At 39.0% G+C, this 17,973-nt stretch overlaps 1 protein-coding gene across 13 annotated transcripts in view; it reads right to left on the bottom strand.

The window, feature by feature from the left end:
- Window positions 1-1,631: 1,631 nt before the first annotated feature.
- The window catches only part of PAK3 (p21 (RAC1) activated kinase 3), a 287,741-nt gene continuing 271,399 nt past the window's right edge, over window positions 1,632-17,973 (bottom strand). For 11 of the 13 annotated variants that reach the window (XM_055267039.2, XM_055267040.2, XM_063634311.1 and 8 more), the window contains 2 exons: window positions 12,390-12,527; window positions 1,632-8,637 (listed from right to left, as the gene is read on the bottom strand). In XM_055267039.2, coding sequence (XP_055123014.1) covers window positions 8,548-8,637; window positions 12,390-12,527 — 228 coding nt within the window. In that variant the 3' untranslated portion in view covers window positions 1,632-8,547. Of the gene's footprint in view, window positions 8,638-11,943; window positions 12,072-12,389; window positions 12,528-17,973 lie in introns of all 13 variants that reach the window. The other 2 variants (XM_063634312.1, XM_063634317.1) reach the window with 1 other exon arrangement.

Here is a 17,973-nt window from a genome sequence, read left to right as displayed (position 1 = left end):
GTAGTGAAATGCTTTGATTCCATGGGAAGGGTTTCTGCCATCAGGTATGGAAAACAAATAAAAAGTAATCAGCTGTAAAATTGCAAAGTGGTTGGAGTCATCCCAGAGATCTGTCAGCATCAGGGACTGCTGTGTATATTGCAGATATAGGTAAGTAGAATGGCAAGCACAGGAGCAGTTGGACAGTGACACTGGTACAGGATTAGCAGAGGGTAGTGGTAGTAGTGGTGCTTGACACAGGTGTGTGGGAAGCCAGCAGATGCCACCCAAGTGCCTGGGGGCAAAGACCTCATGGGATGTGGAGAACAACTAAAATCTGTGGGGCACTTCAGGTGTTAGCCCCTCCTCACTTCAGTAGGAGGTAAGGAACTTGGATAAGGCTAGAGTTCCAGCAATCATGCTTATAAGGTTGAGCTGTGGAATAATATATTTATCATTGGGCCCTGCTCCTCCAAGTCATTGTGACAAAGGAAAATGCCTTCAAATTTTATTTTGTGATAGAAGATATTGGTAATTTGCTAACTCATAGACAGTATTTCTGCTTCATTTAACAGGAATAGAAAAATAGGTGGAGCAAACCTGGCAAGAAAGGCTGGAAGGGTGTGAGGCTTGTTAGCTTGTTAGCAGGAGCTTGTTAGTAAGAGAGGCAGTACAGTAATTATGCACATGGGCAGTAGAGAACTTCGCTAAATCCTAGTTGCTGGAATTCTCATTCACTTGCCCGCTCATATTTACAGAAAATGTCTTTTTGGCTTTCAACATGGAGAGATTAAGTGAGAAAATTAAAGCTTGCATGTAAGTACAGTGAACTAGAAAACGATCAAATAACATTTGGTAAGATACATAATCCCTTTGTAGGGAATATAGTACCAGTGTGTATGCACTTACACAAAGGTACAAAATTATATACACATTCTCCAGAAGGAGTACTATGCCCACTGTACAAGTAATACTAGTGGAACAAACCTCCAGTTTACCAAATTGCTGGTGTCCTTGAATCTTGAGGACTCAAGAGAGCCTCTGACAAACCTGACTCCAACAGGTGGGTCTAGCAGCTCTTAACAAGCTTTACTGTCATTTAGTCACATTTACGGGTGATTTTTTGAATATCTACAGTGTCTGACATGTAGCAGGAGCTCAATAAATGCTTTTCAAATGTGTGAGCAAATTAATGAATGAAGGTTTTCAGTAATGTTGGTTGAAATGCCTCCTGTGACCTCTGGACTTTGGTATCAGATATAAGACAAAACAACATTGTGCAGATGGTTTTGCATGTTCAGAATTTTCCAAGCGGAAAGATGATCGAAAACAAATTATTTACTACATGTGATTTCTTTTGGTAGTTCCCCTTCATCTACATTTGTGATCTGCAAGGCTTCTGACCTGCACTGAGTATACACATTCACCTCTCTGAGCTACTCCATGTAAACATCAGATGGAGACTCTGGGTCCGAGTTATTTAGTAGCAGAATTTGCAGAGCATTTCCTGTATGGCTCACAAGGCTGGGCATTTCCCTGACTCCAGACCTATGAGACGAGACGGTGATACCCTCTAACCTGTGAAGTAGGTAAAATGGTCAATGCCAAGGGGGGTGGATGGGAAGGTGACAGAAGACAGAAGCAATAGCTCATTGATGTTTGTCATTTTTATTTGCAATACTTTAGGTCCAAGTTTCAAACTGCAATATTTTTACACTCAAGACACAGTCATGCACAATCCATATTTCAATTTTCTATTGCTTCAACCACAATTTAAAATAACAATATTGAAAACAAAAATCCTTAAAAAGATTGGATGCTGAGGTCAGAAGGATGGAACCATACCATCAGCAGGTCTACAAAAGAAATAACTTACTTAAAAATCAAACAAACAAAAAGACCATAAATACCTTTAATCCAAAGTTACAGAAGAATTTCACTACACATGGTTTACAGATAACACATTTTGACAGAAGTAATGCTCAGCCAAATGAGATACAATTCTGATGAACAATGAAAATGTGGATCCTTCTCAATTTGTTTTGTATAGATGTCATGAGTATAATCCCAGTAGACGTCACTACACTGTGATCTGGCTCCTCCTGGCTGATGTAGATGTACTGAGATTAAAAACTCAATGCATTAGTAGTTACAGGATTCTGTGAAGATCTTATCATCAATAATGAATATGGTATTTGCGGGTCCATAAAGCACACCACACACAAGCACACACATTGAACTTGAATTTTGCACTCAGGGCTGGTTGGCACTCTGCTGTAGGCAGGGCATTGGGACCATCCACTAACTAACTCCCAGTTTACCCTCTTTCCAGCAGTGTACTCATCATACAACTGGCCAATCACTGTGGGAGTTGTCATCAGAAATGCCATCTTTGGTTCCCAACAAAATAATTTGTCAACACTTCTCAATGCTAATAGCATGTAATTACTTTTTCATTTCTCTCTGCAACTTGTAAGTGTTTAGGTTCACTCTTAGCAGTCTCAGCCATTAAAATGCATGGGCTCTGCTATCTTGTGCCACTTGAGAATTAAACTCTAGAAAGCCCAGCACTACTTCACAGGAAAGGAGAAGCCCAAGTACAGTTATATTCTAGCAAGTGTGACAGTGTGTTTCTGTTGTAGTGGCAAATACTGGCCACAGCTTAATGAAAACCAGACTTTACATAGAGATTGTATGGAAAATGAAAACTGGGAACAGTCAACAGAAAACGGACATTAAAACAAAAACAAAACGAAACAACTGTAAATGAATTAGAAGGCTGCCACAAGTTTTATCAACATCCCCTATTATTATGAACTTCATTTAGTTGATTTTTTTTTTTTTTGAGACGAAGTTTCTCTCTTGTTGCCGAGGCTGGAGTGCAATGGCATGATCTCAGCTCACCACAATCTCCGCCTCACGGGTTCAAGTGATTCTCCCACCTCAGCCTCCCGAGTAGCTGGAATTACAGGCGCCCGCCACCACACCCAGCTAATTTTGTATTTTTAGTAGAGATGGGGTTTCTCTATGTTGGTCAGGCTGGTCTCGAACTCCCGACCTCAGGTGATCCGCCTGCCTTGGCCTCCCAAAGTGCTGGGATTACAGGCATGAGCCACCGCACCTGGCCCATTTGCTTGAATTTTAAAAATCATCTTACATAGTTCTTTTATTTAACTGCAACATAAGAGACTCAGGCTTAAACATGTGATATTTGCCATCACTATAGCAGGCTGAATTTGCAAGGCAACCTATAATGCCGTAGAATGTTAGACTTTTGGAAAGACCCTAATGATCATCTAGTCCAATACATTTATTTTACAGATGAGGAAACAGCCATGGAGAGGTTAAGTGACTTGCCTAAGGTCACATAGCAATTTAGTAATAAAGCTCATATTAGACTCCAGGGCTCCTTCTTCCTAGGCTAGTATTTATTCCACTACATCTGACTCATTCTCTACTATCGCTGTTGATTTCCTCTTGCGTACTAAATCTGTTGAACATGGTGCCTGCCTTACTGCTGGTATTATGGGATAGCATTTGCCTGATGGCAGCTTCTAAAGGAGACTCCGATGGCCCTAAGCAGTTTCTAAAAGTTTATCTTGCAAGTTCAACCCAATTAAGTGGCAGTAAATGCTACAAGTTGTATAGAATACTCGTACACACAGGTGTGCACATGGAGGTGATATCTCAGTTCCCGCATTTGCAGATTCAGTTAGACATTGTTTAATATTAAACACATTCCCAATGCATGTTGGGTTATATTCATTTGGTCACCTAAAGGAGTGTGGATCAGAAAAGGAATGAAAAAACTAAAAGCTAACCAACAGAAAGATTATATCAAAAACAAATCTTCTATGAAAAATTCTTTCATAGGAGAAATATTCCATTATTTCCAAGTTCCCATTTATTTCCTTCCCAGTCCACATGCAGATATATGTTCAGAATTGTGTGCTGAGTTCACTTCAAATCCCAGGCCCATCAAACTGTCAGTTTACAAATGCTGAATTTCAGTCCTCTTGTTCAGAGCTCAGAGACTGGGAGATACTTGCACTACTGGCCATACCTTTGTTTAACTGAATATTAACTGCAAGTAGCTTAGATAAAGACCAAGAGATTCAACCGGGGATGGCAGGGTTAAGACTCCCCTAAGTATTTTTGTATTGAGAATGACCAATAAAAAGCCAGTGACTTCTCTAGGTATAGGGTCTGCTTTTAGTGAAACTAAGCAGCACATCTGCGGTGACTACCTCATTATTAAAGTTCTCACCTAAAATTTCTTTGGTGAGTTAGAAGGAAGTTCTTCTCCTTTGGTTAGACGGTCTCCCTTGCTCTTTAAAAATCACAACTACTGCATACAACCTATAAATAGGCAGAAAAAAGCACATGGAGACAATCCCAAGCCAAAATTAACAGAACTATAACTGAATGCCAACAGGCAGAGACAGTCCTACACATTTGTTTAATGATTTCAAAGTCAGCTTTTAATTGCAAGTCATAACTTCTATTGAAATTAGTGGGACTTGCCCTATTGGTTATTAAAAGAAGAATCCTACCTGAATGATATACAGTAATATCCTGTTGGACAAGAAAATGGTGGGAGCTGGGGATTTTATCCTTCTATTCCTCCAAAATTCAACCTGAGAGTCTGTTAAAACGTTCCAGAAAGGCAATATCTGCAACAGATGTTATCAAGGGGGCTAATAAAATGGTCACCCCTCCAATCTAAAGCAACCACAAAACAGACACCCGAATGCCATACCAAAGCAGAGGGCAGACAGCCTGTTTTAAAGCAGAAGAGTGTGTTTGGAGTTCTAATAGTGACATCTCCCTAGCTTTAACTTATAGATAATAGTCTCCTAAGAAAGCGTGTGCCGTACCCGAGTGTGTGCCAACCTCAGCACCCAGGCAAGCATAAAGCCTACGGAATAATTGTAACTAGCAAATATCTGTGCCCTGCATGCTCTGGGCTCTGGCCAGAAGGCATCTGCTTCTGGCATCTTTCCTATGTGTCTATAGTTCCCTTTCTGCTGTTTATTTATTATAAAGCAATATTATAACAATATCAAATAAAATTTTAAAAAGAAAAATAATTCACACAATTCCACCACCCTAACACAACTGATTTCAATTATCTGTGTTCCCAGTCTTTGTCCATATGCATTTCTTTTTACATAATTGTAATCCCTGTTTATGTTATTTAAAAGTGATATTATAGAATCTCTCAGAACTGGCAGCCTCATTAGAAATAAACAACCCATTGAGCAAAGGAATATAATTATTTACACGATCTTTGAGCTGAGAAATATCATTTATAGACAAACATCTCAAACTATCAAAACAGTTATACAGACAACAGGAAGCAATTTCATATTTCTTTTTCTTTTAGCAATGGAATGTGCTTCACCGGGGAGGGATAGATGTAAGGATCAGGTGGTTAAACTCAAACATTGGGGTGCAGTTCACAAGCCTGAAAGAAATCTGAATAACATAAAGAATAAATACTTGAGTTAAATCTTCTTACATGGCTTGGCCATCCAGTAGCCAAAATGGAACACGGACACACAAATATTTACAATGACACACACACAAGATCAGCAAGAACGAAGTCATTACCCAACATGGTGACTGATTTGAGGGGATTGTGTCATCTGAAAATCCTCATGGGATTATGACAACGCACTGGATCCTTGCTAACAACATTAATGTTCTTTCCTTTTTTAAATAAATAATCTCTACTGTGCTTCTCACCCTTCCCTGACTTTCCCACTGCCCTATTCCTATCTCGGGACATTTTGGAATCAACATTGAAGGATGTGCCCTCATTATCTCAGGGCACACTAGCAACATCAAAGATTTGGATAGACTCACCCGTGTCAAGATGAGCTAAAAAAATCCAGGGAAAGAGAATAAACTGTTAACAATCTGGAGTTCAAGTTACTCGATTGTACCAAATGTGAATCCTTCAGCATCACTGTGGCATGAGAAACAGCTTCTTTCTAATACTTATTAGAAATATACATAACTCTCCAATACAGGGAAGGGGCTTTAGAAACTGTTCTCATTTGAAAATTTACATAAATACAAATTTATAAAAGTGATGCCTCCTGGGATATATTATTATCAAATCTTGGTACAAAGTGGTAGTAAAGAAGTACCTGGCTCCTCATTGTTAATATGCTGAACTGAAAGCATAAGAGAGAAGCCATTTCTCTGCCTACAGTGATCTAAAGGGTCACTGCTCCAAGGTCTCCAAAATAACAATAAAAAAAAGGCCTTCTCCACATGTAAGGGATGCTAACTCATGAATAGGGCTTCCTAACCAGGTTTTGGGCTCTCTCCACTGGCAGGACACAGTCACTAATGTACTGATTTTTATTTGCATCCCAGGACTTCATTGAATTTCCCGGCACTATGAGTGAAAAATTTTTTAAAGTACTTATTTTTAAATGAAATCAAAATTAAGGCCTCTCTCTCTCATTAGAGCAGTGTGGTATTAAAAATTACAGGCCCAGATTCCTTTTTGCAACGTATAATATAGTTTGCTTCAAATTAATATTACCATTTCACTTTCTTTTCACATTTGTTGTTTTATCCCACTGTGGACATTTTCAAGGGGAGGAGGTCAAGCCTTTCCCAACTTTTACAGTCAAAGAAAACAATAGGGAAAATAGGAAATACACCAGTGGGGTCATCTCCTAAACATAAACACATACACTATATAGTTTGCTGAAACTCTAAAGAAAGTGCTTTCATTTTAAGATGTGGATACATGGATGGTTAGATGGATGGATGTACCTTGGCAAAGAAGGAGAGAGGCCTATGTAACTGATCTCTTTCCCCTTCTTGCTGAATGTACATAGGTTCTGTTTAGATTCTTTTATACCACAAATTAAGAAGCCTTCTATAACACAAATTGTTAGTTTTTCAAAGGCTTAGAGAAACAACTTTCTATAATTTACAGAATTGTCAATACACTCAAAAGAGAGGCATATCCTTTTCTACACAGACACTCCGCAGATATTTTTCTACTCTCAGAAGATTCAGGAAGTGCCAACTGTTGAATTTTTAATAAATAGATATATGGTGAAATAATAGTCAAATTTTGTTATTTTCCCCAAGTCATATAAGGAATTCTGTTGGACTGACATTTCTTGGGATATGATTGTTAAGTTAAAATTATTTTCCACTGGAGAGAATTTCAAGACCTTTATGAATATGCTTTTGATATTCAAAAGCCCAAAGAACTAAGTATGAACACACCATATTCCGAAACAGAAATAGGTGATACATAGGGAAAATGGGAAGAAGTACTTAGAGCCAAATATTGATTGGGATGTAGCCTTCACTGACCTCCCATTTCTTAGAGTTGAATGTTTACTATATCACCTTTCTCTAGATCTTTAAAAAACTTTTTTAAACGTTATAAATTGTCAAAATAAATAATTTGTATCATAAGTAAATGATGGTTAATAGATCTATTTCCTCCTGGTATGCCTATTTTACAGTGCATATGTTTCATAAGCACAAGAGAGGATTAATTTAGGTATCATTATCTTTGTTTACTTAATGTCCAACAAGGATTTCAGTATTCTACATTTATCTGGTTTTGGCTCTCAGAGAAAGTCCCATCTTTGTTTAAATGTGGTTTCTCCTATGAGGATTTCCTAGGTTCAGAACCTGAACTCACATAGCAGGATGTCACAGTTTCAGTGTGTCCTCTTTCAGGTATTAAGGAGATTAACAACCTGGTTTACTCAACTGTCTTTTAAGCATCATTGTGAAAATGTGACAGGATTTCACCGTTTGAGCTTTATTTAGATATACAGTTTTTTAAAAGCCCTTCCTGAACACACATATTCCTCTCCACTTTTGGAAAATGTCTTAAAAGAAACCTTTTCCAATACAAATGCAGAAAAATAGGTACACAAACCAAGCCACCACTATAGAAGAAGAATAAAAAATTGCAACTCTATTAGGGCATGGACTTCCACATGTTCACACAGTACTTGCTGTGGTATTTTTTGTTTGTTTGTTTGTTTTTGTTTTGTTTTTTTGTTTGTTTGTTTTTTTTGCCTTGCTTTTTTGCTTTCTTTTTTTTTAGAAAAACATTTTGACATCTTTTTTTTCTGGACATCTAATGACAATGCAAGTGAAAAACATCACATTGGGTAAGGAGTTTTGAAGGAGGTTTGAATGCAAGAGGGACTACTCTCTAACTTAAAAACAAACACAACACTATGAAGAGGGAGTGTGCATCTTTGAGAAACCTTTTTCTTCAAAGCGAATGCACAAAATGAGGGGATTCACTACTGGCTCTTTCGCTTCACGGTGGAAGTGACCACTTTATGGTCACTTCAACATTGCTGCCCTGTTTGGGCTGCGATTCAGGCTTACAAATAAATTACATAATCTGAGGGAGTAGGAAAAAGGCTTATAAGAAGTTTCTATTCATTTGAAAGGTAAAGAACCCCCACCCCATTTGACTGTCTTTTCTTCCATCTTTCCTGCAGCAGAGTTTTATTTCAGTCTTACTCATGAGGGAGATGGTGAGGTGTAAGGCTTGCAGTCTTAGCGGCTGCTGTTCTTAATCGCTTCCTTTGCAGCGATAATCAGAGGAGTCAGGCTGGAGAGAGGCTTGGCTAATTTTAAAAATGGATGCTGCAAAAGGAAGGAAAAAGAGGAATTATTGGAATTCTTTCCTCCAACAAGTATATTACTTTACATTTTCAAGCAGCCCTTTTTAATTAAGATATATTTTGAACACCCAATTAAATATCATTTAATTAAAAACGGTGCCAGCTTTTGTCCTTCAGATGTTTTTGTACTTCAATGTCATGAAATCCTCTGGAAGCTGACTGGCAGAGTGAGAAACTCTGAGGGATCTTGTAAAATCTCACTGTGTTTGCAACAGTCTGACTCTCTGATTTTCCTAAACTGATAAATTTATCTAGAGAAGCTGTCATGCTTAGAAAAAGTATATTTAGTTAACCACTAAAGAACTCTGTCCTGAAACCAATGGCTTACTAACTGCTAAACCCAATAGCTGTGCCTTTACCATTTCTCTTTTGGCCCCTCTGCAGTACTTAATAAAAGTGAATATCCCTTCCTTCTTTGAATTTTTTTTAATTTATTTTTTTTTTTTTGCCTCAGAAGCCTGTGACATTCTACCATATTGGGTCTCTTCCATGCGCATGTGCACTGAATATTCCAGCTCCATTTTCTTCCCTGGTTTCACTTCCTCCTCCTACCTCCCACTCATGAGAACTTCGCTGTCATCATCTTCTTTTTTTAATTTAATTTCTTGCAGATCTCATTCTCTTTCATGGTTTCAACCCACCATCAGCTTTATGGAGATGACTCCTAAATCCATAGTGTGTGACCTGATCTCTTTCCTGAACTCTGGTCCTAGTTTTCCTGCTGGATATTTCCTATGGGATTTTCTTCTGTCACCTTAAATTCAACATTTGAAAAGTTATGTTACAGTCTCACAAGCAGGGCAATCTTGTGTAATGTAAGCTACAGGGGCTTTGGAGTCAGAGCACTTAGGTTAAATCCTCATCTCTGTTTATTAAAATGGTTAAATGAGGTAAGTGGCAATCCCTTGTAAGTTACATAGGGTCAAGAAATGTTAGCTATAATATTGTCTTCCATCACTTGTCCTCTTGCTGAATGCGATCATTGACTTGATAGCCTGAAGTCACTTTTGTCTTCCTCTTCTTTATGTTCTAAATGCAATAAGCTACCAGGTCCTCTCTTCTCAACGTCTCTTACATTTATCTCTTGCTTATTATTATTATTATTATTATTTTGAGATGGAGTCTTGCTCTGTTGCCCAGGCTGGAGTGCAGTGGCACAATCTCAGCTCACTGCAACCTCCGCCTCCCAGGTTCAAGTGATTCTCCTGCTTCAGTCTCCTGAGTAGCTGGGATCACAGGCACATGCCACCATGCCTGGCTAATTTTTGTATTTTTAGTAGAGACAGCATTTCACCATGTTGGCCAGGCTGGTCTCAAACTCCTGACCTCAGGTGATCCACCTGCCTTGGCCTCCCAAAGTGTTGGGATTACAGGCATGAGCAATCACGTCTGGCCATCTCTTGCTTTTTCTAATTCAGTCCTAATCATCTTAATCCCAAATTATAATAACTCCCCCTTGGTCTCCCTGTCTCCATTTTTTCCTGTTGCTAATTCTTACCACATACTACCAGATTAATCTTCATAAACAAAGTTGTCATCATGCTTGTCCCTCAGACATCTTCAGTGTTTCCCCACTGCCTACAGCCCCAACTCTTAAGCCTGGTGTTCAAGGCCCACCACCAGATTACCTCCTGCAGCTTCTTTACTTGAACTCTTTATTTCAGCTACACTTTCTAGGTTCTGTTCCTGCAGACCTTGCCCATATGTCTTTGGTTATACCCTAACACTTCCTTCCATTTGAAATCCCTTCCCTTATTTTCTTCAACTTATCTAAAACTGATCACTTCTTTAAGGCCCAGAAGACCTCTTTCCTGTTTGCAGACATTTTCTGATCACCCCTAGCTTACAGAAGTATTTCTCTAATCAACCATGTCATTTACTATTTGAACAGCTCTTTGGGTTGAATGAGTCTCTAAACAGCTTTGCATTATATTTTCATGTACCTAAGAAGGTTGTGAACTTCTTAAATGGAGGAATCATGCCTTTTAATAGGTTTGTATCACCTACTGCACTTATGCTTTACAAATGGAAGTTGCTCAATAAATATCAATTGATGGACAGAGAACTGTCTTAGGTCATACAGAAAGACACACAAATATTCAAGACTTGTGTCTTTTCTCCAGCCTTCCAGTGGGGTGAATGTCATGTATCTCTCCCCTTTCTAATCTTGAAAATGGCAATAAAAAGGTTAGAGACAGAGAATGGAGTTGCATGGACTCAAAGAGAAATACAGGCTATTGCTTACATGTATAAAATGAAAAGACGCAATAATCTATTCAATTTAGACTCAAAATACAATTTTGTATTAGTTATCTGACTGGTTCATATAAAAGTATTGTTGGGGAATGAATTAACTAGATAATTGATTTAATGATCTATTTAGCTGGATAGCCACATTTATCTGGATAGCCAATTGAAGATAACCTACACCTTCAATTATCCTTACAAGAAGATATAAGAGGAATGTGTGTGTGGAGTGGTAGGAGGGGTGACAAGATATAAAAGTGATGTACTCAAAAGTTGACTTTTCATTTGTAATTTGAGGCTGAATTAATTAGAGGATTAGAAAAGGGCCATTCCAGATTCGACATTTTAGGGCCCTATGATAACCTGTGAAATGCTTGCAGGTAGCAGAAAAGAAAAGATGTAGTCTCTTCAGTTTCTCCAAATAGGTTTATTCCAGGTGTGATCTGAGTTAGGGTGGGATAGTTTTTGCCTGGGTGCGGCTCTGTCTCTGGAAGGAGTTCAGAAGCAACAGGAACAGGTTTTTCTTTCAGGGGGTAGGCTAGAACAGACAATCTGTGGTTAATGCGCTGTATAACCAAGTGTTGCACCTTCTGTTTAATTGGCTTATGTGTTCAAAATCACAAAGAAAAATAGCAGTCATTATTCTTAGATGTTAAATGTCTTCATACATGTCCCTGAGAAACACTCCCCAGCAGTGAAGCTATGTGTATAATCCTGGGCACGTACTGCTTTATCAAATAAAGACATATTTTTATCTAAATTGGTTTGTGTGTGATGTGTGGTGGAAAGTCAGACAATTCAGGGCTCATATCCCAGCTCTGTCACTCGAGAGCTGTGAGTCTCAACTTTTACATCTATAAAATGGGATAATAATGCCTACCCTATAGAGTTGTTATAAAAATGAAATACTTTATTGAAAGAATTTGGTACATAGTATTATTTCTCATCATATATACTAATCCCTGAGAGCCATGAAAAGGACAAATGGTTACAGAGGCACTCACCACTGGATGGTACTCACCCAGGCAAGCAGGTGCCTGCCAATTGGCATCACAAGCAAAGGGGCTTTGACCAGTAAAGCATTACAGTAGCAAATGCCATGGAAATAATTGCATAGTTATGTAGAGAATTACCTCCGGCCAAGAGCACCTGCATACAACATCCAGGGGCACAAGCAAAGTTTAGAACAAAACACCAACACCAGAGGGTCACATTGCTTTTTTTTTTTCCTTGCAAAATAAGACTCCAGGAAGAACAAAAGAGATTTACAGATTACACTGCCAACTTCTCAGAAGAAAGGCAACATGTCAATCAATCATGTATTAGATGCGTGCCTATAGTTATGTGCCTGTGGTCTAAAATAAAATGGTAATAGCCTAACTCTAGACATCTCTTGACAGAGCTCTCTGTCACACATTGAGATGGAAAAGCTGAGTATAATTTGTAATTGTCCTATTTTATTTTCACCTGCAAAAGCTCCTTGGCAGATCCTCGCCTATCCACATCCATCTCAAGACAGCGATTTAAAAAGTCACGGAATACAGCCGACAGTCTCTCAGGATTCTGGAGCTCTGGGGTTCCATTAGTGGCTATCAGATACAATGCCTGTAGAAACAAATAGAAAAATCCATTCAGCACATACATATTAAAATCGTGGGTTGGCACAGAAGGCAAAAATTCAGTTTCTTCTGGTTTACATTCTGGGTCTCAATAATTCCACTTTAGAGAATGACACATATATTTCAAAGTTTCTATAACATTTAGAAATGATTAATATTGGCAGTAACTGAAGTGACAGTGAAGTGTCGTCCTACCTCCAAAAACTTAAAAATAAGGTTATATGTCCTCTGAGAGTTAAGCCAGTAAAAACCCACATAAAGTGAATATGTGATTAAGTACCTAGAAAATTAAACCAAAGGATTGCCTGTAAATTTGTTTCTCTAAAGACTTGGGGAATACACATACATCCACTCATTTTGACCTGAGTATAACCTTGGGAAAGTGCAATGGAAAGGTAATTATAATTTACTAAGTGCTTATCTTGTTTGAAGAATGTTTGTGAACAGATGTGGAATGAAGAGAGTACATTATAGAATTAGGGAAGTACATTGAACCAGAAGATGCCAGTGCCTGGATGAGAGAGGCAAGCTGTGGGGCCCAAGAACTCAAATACTTTTGCCCTGTGGCAGCCGTATCCCTATTGATTTTAATTAGATTTCCCATGAAGGTGCACCTTCGTGGGAAATATGAGAGGAAATATGAGAAAAAATGACAATAGTAGTCTTGGCACCTGACAATTATCAAGGTAAAATAATAAGTTGCTAATAATTGTATATTTCTCTGAGCACTTTGTGGTATAAGGCCACCACTAAGAGACATCAAGTCATGATGTCCTGAGAGAATCAATGTCTCTAGTCTTCCAGTGAGAGTTGAACCCAGGACTACGATTAATTCACAAAGGTAAACCCATCTTTTGAAGGTTTTTTTTTTTTTGAGACAGAGTCTTGCTCTGTTGCCCAGGCTGGAGTGCAGGGCACGATCTCGGTTCACTGTAACCTCCGCCTCCTGGGTTCAAGTGATTCTCCTGCCTCAGCCTCCAGAGTAGCTGCGATTACAGGCACGCGTCACCATGTTAGTAGAGATGGAGTTTCAGCATGTTGGCCAGGCTGGTCTTGAACTCCCGAACTTAAATGATCCACCCACCTCTGTCTCCCAAAGTGCTGGGATTACAGGTGTGAGCCACTTCGCCCAGCTGAAGGTTCTTGATACAAGAAACCTGGCCATTACTGATCCCCCCTCTAAGCAAACAATTCAAGAGCATTTAGTATGTACCAGATAGTTTATTAGACACTGGAGAGCTAAGGATGAATAAGATAGTGATCTTGCTTTGAAGGATCATGTAGTTTAGTGAGGGAGACAGACATATATAGAGAGCTACAGTACAGTAGGCCAAGAGCTAATCGAGGAAACTAGAAATCACTAAGTAAACACAAGGATGAAGTAGTTTACACCAGAGCTCAGAGAAAGCTTCACAGAGGAGGCTGACATTTTAAAAGCGTATTGAAGAATAAGTAGGAGTTTGCCTACAGGTACTGCCAGGGTTTCACCAGCCCATGCAACAAACCCCCTAACTCTTATGAAGACATGTTCCCTCCTCAACTTGCCCGGGTTTTGCAGCAAATTATCATCCCCTTTCTCCTTTCTCTACTCTAGCTTCTATTATTATTATTATAGGTATTTCTATAAAAGTCCTTTTGCAGGCCAATTTTCATCAGCTCTTGAAGACATCTCTTCTTTTTAGCAACTCCCACAGATGTACTTTAGAAAGGGTCAGGAACAACCGTTTAATCTAATGGCTGTCAACTTTATAGCATGCATCAGAATCATCCAGAGGGTTTGTTAAAACACAGGTTTCTGAGCCACCCCAAGAGTTTCACTAAATATGGGCAGGGGCCCAAGAATTTGCGTTCTAATAAGTGTCCTGTTGATGTTGAAGCTGCTGGTTCCAGGAGAACACTTTAAGAACAACTGGTTTAATCCAACCAAGTTATTAAGCAATGGGCTAAACTAGAGGGTCCCAGACTTGTCTGAACATTAGAATCACTTGGGGAGAGTTAGAAAATCCCCATGCTCAGTTCTCACCCCCAGAAAAATTAAGTAAAAACCTCTGGGAAGAGAACCTAGGCGCCAATATTTTTAAGCTCTCCAGGTGATTCCAATTTACAACCAACAATGAGAATCCCTGGCTGAGAACCTGGAGCCCACTTCACACATAATAACTCAGAATCTCTGCATCGTATGTACACCAAACGTAAGAGCCACAGAATTCCAGAGGAGATTGTCTTGCATAGCCATGTGTGAGAATTACAATGCCATATGCTTCTCTAGAGTGCACGGAAACGTTTGGCTTTTCCTCCTAGTACTGTACACTTAAAAACCCACATATAAATACATCCCTCACCCCTACGAAATGAACATCTTCCTTTCCCCCAACTCTCATTCCTTTGTAATGTTCAATACCTTCATTGATGAACAGGAAATGCAGGTGGCAGCTATTAGGACTCCAATACCAAAATACAAGTCAGTGACAAATCCAGTTTTAACTAAAAGGAGATGAGATGCTTTTAGAAAATCACTGATTGGGCTAAAATCGAATAGTGCACAATCATAGCAGATATAGTCAATTAAGTTCAAACTGCTTTTGCTCTTGGATGATTAGTGCTTGAAGCACCTGTCCTCCCAAACATCTTTACTCCTTTATTAAAAGAAAATCGGTTGCTACAAATTGCATTCGCTGCCTCCTCCTAAAACTTTTATTTCAGCTGGCTACAACTTCCCCAAAGTCACTGTTCTTGCTTTTCTTCCTGCTCTCTAGCCAAGCCCAGACCTAAACAAGCACACCTCTTTCTTCCTTTCCAAGACTCGTTTCCGCTCTCTGTAGATCTGTATTCATGCTATACTGTCTCATTTTCTCACTTTACTTCCACCATTCTTAGCTTAATATATTCTATTCCACATAATTTTCTTCCTTTAAAGTACATACACATCTTCTCTACCCGAGTCCTTCTCATCTCTCTTCAATCTGTGCATAATTACCTAAGGAAATATTTGGCCCTTTTTCCATTCCATTTATAAATCCAAAAAAATGACCTTAATCATAGTTGTTAAGCCTGAGTAGTGCCAGTGAAATAGTACATCAAGGGAGAAGGAAGCCCTGTAATTTGAAGGAAAATCTGAAGTAATGAAGAGCCAGTGCTACGAACCTCTACAGTACTTCAAAGAACCCTTATGTCCTCCTCAGAACTTCAACAAAAAGGTCTGGCTGTAGTTTTTGTTAGGGGGTAGGTCTGATAGTAGGAGGTTTTGACTGGTGGCCTAACAGCAGACTCCTGCCCTGGTTGATTAGTGTCGATCTGCTTATACTCCCTCATCCCTAAACAAGGTATCAAATGCAAGGTTGCCTTTTGCTCAACACTATGTCATAAATATTTTTGGATGTTTTAAAAATTCTTCATAAATATCATTTTAAGAGCTGCATAATAGTTCATCATGTCGATGCACCATAATTACTATTGGTGAACTGATTAAAAAATGCATGCAGTAAGAAAAAGGCTGAAACACACTAATTTTTGTGAACACTGGTTCTCTCTGGATGGTAGGATTGTTGGCGACTTAATTTCTGAAATACATTTTTTAATTTTTCAAATTTTCTACAATGGACACAGTTGCTTTTATTATTTTAAAACCTCCAAAACATTATTTAGAAAATACAGTTTAAAAGCTGCAGTGTCCAATTTACACAAAAATCCCCATCTATTTCTCTTTGTCTTCCTAGGATTAAACCTGCTTTTCATCAAGCCCTACCCTTTGAGGGAAACAAAAACCCAGACTATTTCTTTTGCAACTATTGTTTTCATTTTAATTGCAACAGTATTATTTCCAACTAATTTCCATTGCAAAAATCCACACTTTCAGTTATATATGGGCTAAACTGGCTTTTGTGGACTGGCCTGGGAACCTAATCTCTATGTATAATGCCACTTCTATGGGAAAATGCACTCTGAGGTCCAAATAATTAACTTAAAAATGTACTTTTGGAACACATCCTGTGAGCAAGCTGGGGACTCTCTTAGTAAAAAAAAGAAAATTGCTACCCACTACCCTGCTAATGAGAGACAAATACAGTTGTAGCCAATAAAACAATGACAACAAAAAGGGTTTTACTAGCAAAGTCAAGTATTAGATGAAGAAAGATCAAGGACAATAGTTCTGGGCGTGAATGATAACATGTTGGTTTTATCTGAGCTAATGAAAACTCAAAGAAAATAAAGTGGCTATTAGAAATTAGACTAGAGATTTCCCATATACTAGTTGGTTGCTTCTAATGTTAAGTAAGAAACCATATAATCATCTTTTCCCCCTTCTTCCTCACCCAGCAATCTTCCCCGCTCCACACCCTTATTATAAATAGTCCACCAGGTTCTATTAATGCAACCTTTAGAAATGTCTTTCATACCCATCCACTTCTCTCTATCCCTGTTGTCTTTGCTTAAAGTCGGGCTTCTTTCAGATGGTTCCAAAGTTACGATAACCTCCTAACTGTTTTTCTATTATTCAAGCCTTTTTATTCTTCAGTCCATCCTCCTTAACAATCTCATCTCATCACAGGTCTCATCATGTCATTCACTTCTTGCTTTAAAATTTTTTGTCATTCCCCATGGTCCACAGAGGTGGTTTTCAAACTGTGCTCCCCAAAATTCCTCTTAAGAGCAGTTAAGAGGGAAAAGAAGAGGGAGAGAGAGGAGGAGAGATTCTAAGACTCTCCCCAACACATACATTTTCTTTTCCTTTTTCTTTTTCTTTTTTTTTGAGACGAAGTCTTGCTCTGTTGCCAGACTGGAGTGTAGTGGTGCGATCATGGCTCACTGCAATCTCCACCTCCTGGGTTCAAGCGATTCTCCTGCCTCAGCCTCCCGAGTAGGTGGGATTACAGGCGCTAACCACCATGCCCAGCTAATTTTTGTATTTTTAGTAGAGACAGGGTTTCACCATGTTGGCCAGGATGGTCTCGATCTCCTGACCTCATGATCCACCTGCCTCGGCATCCCAAAGGGCAGGTCGTGAGCCACCACGTCCAGCCCACATACCTTTTTCAATCAGAAAATTTGTGCATTTTTCTCCATTTATTTGTGCTTCCAAGCAAGGCTTCACTGGAACCAGAGGATCATTATAGTTGTTTGAAAACCACCGATTCACAGGACATAATAAAGATTCCTTAGGCAGTCCTGTATGATTTGCCCCCTGCCCACCTTTCCAGTTCCAGTTTCCATCTGTTCTCTTCTCACCCTAGGGCCCTTCTCCCAACTCCTCTCCCACCCCACCACACACATACACACTGGCTGAAGCTCACATACTACTCACACCAATTTGTTCATCATTCCCTGAATAGGAAATGCCTTTCATTGCTGCCTAAAATGCTATCCTCATTTGCCTTAAGTGCCTGGTAAACTTGCTTTTCAAGCACTGGTTAAAATGTCATCTCCTCTTTGAA

This window comes from Symphalangus syndactylus, chromosome X (assembly GCF_028878055.3).
Source record: "Symphalangus syndactylus isolate Jambi chromosome X, NHGRI_mSymSyn1-v2.1_pri, whole genome shotgun sequence".
Lineage (NCBI taxonomy): Eukaryota > Metazoa > Chordata > Mammalia > Primates > Hylobatidae > Symphalangus > Symphalangus syndactylus.
Note: the sequence above shows the minus strand (reverse complement) of the source record. Positions and strands in the feature narration are given on the sequence as shown.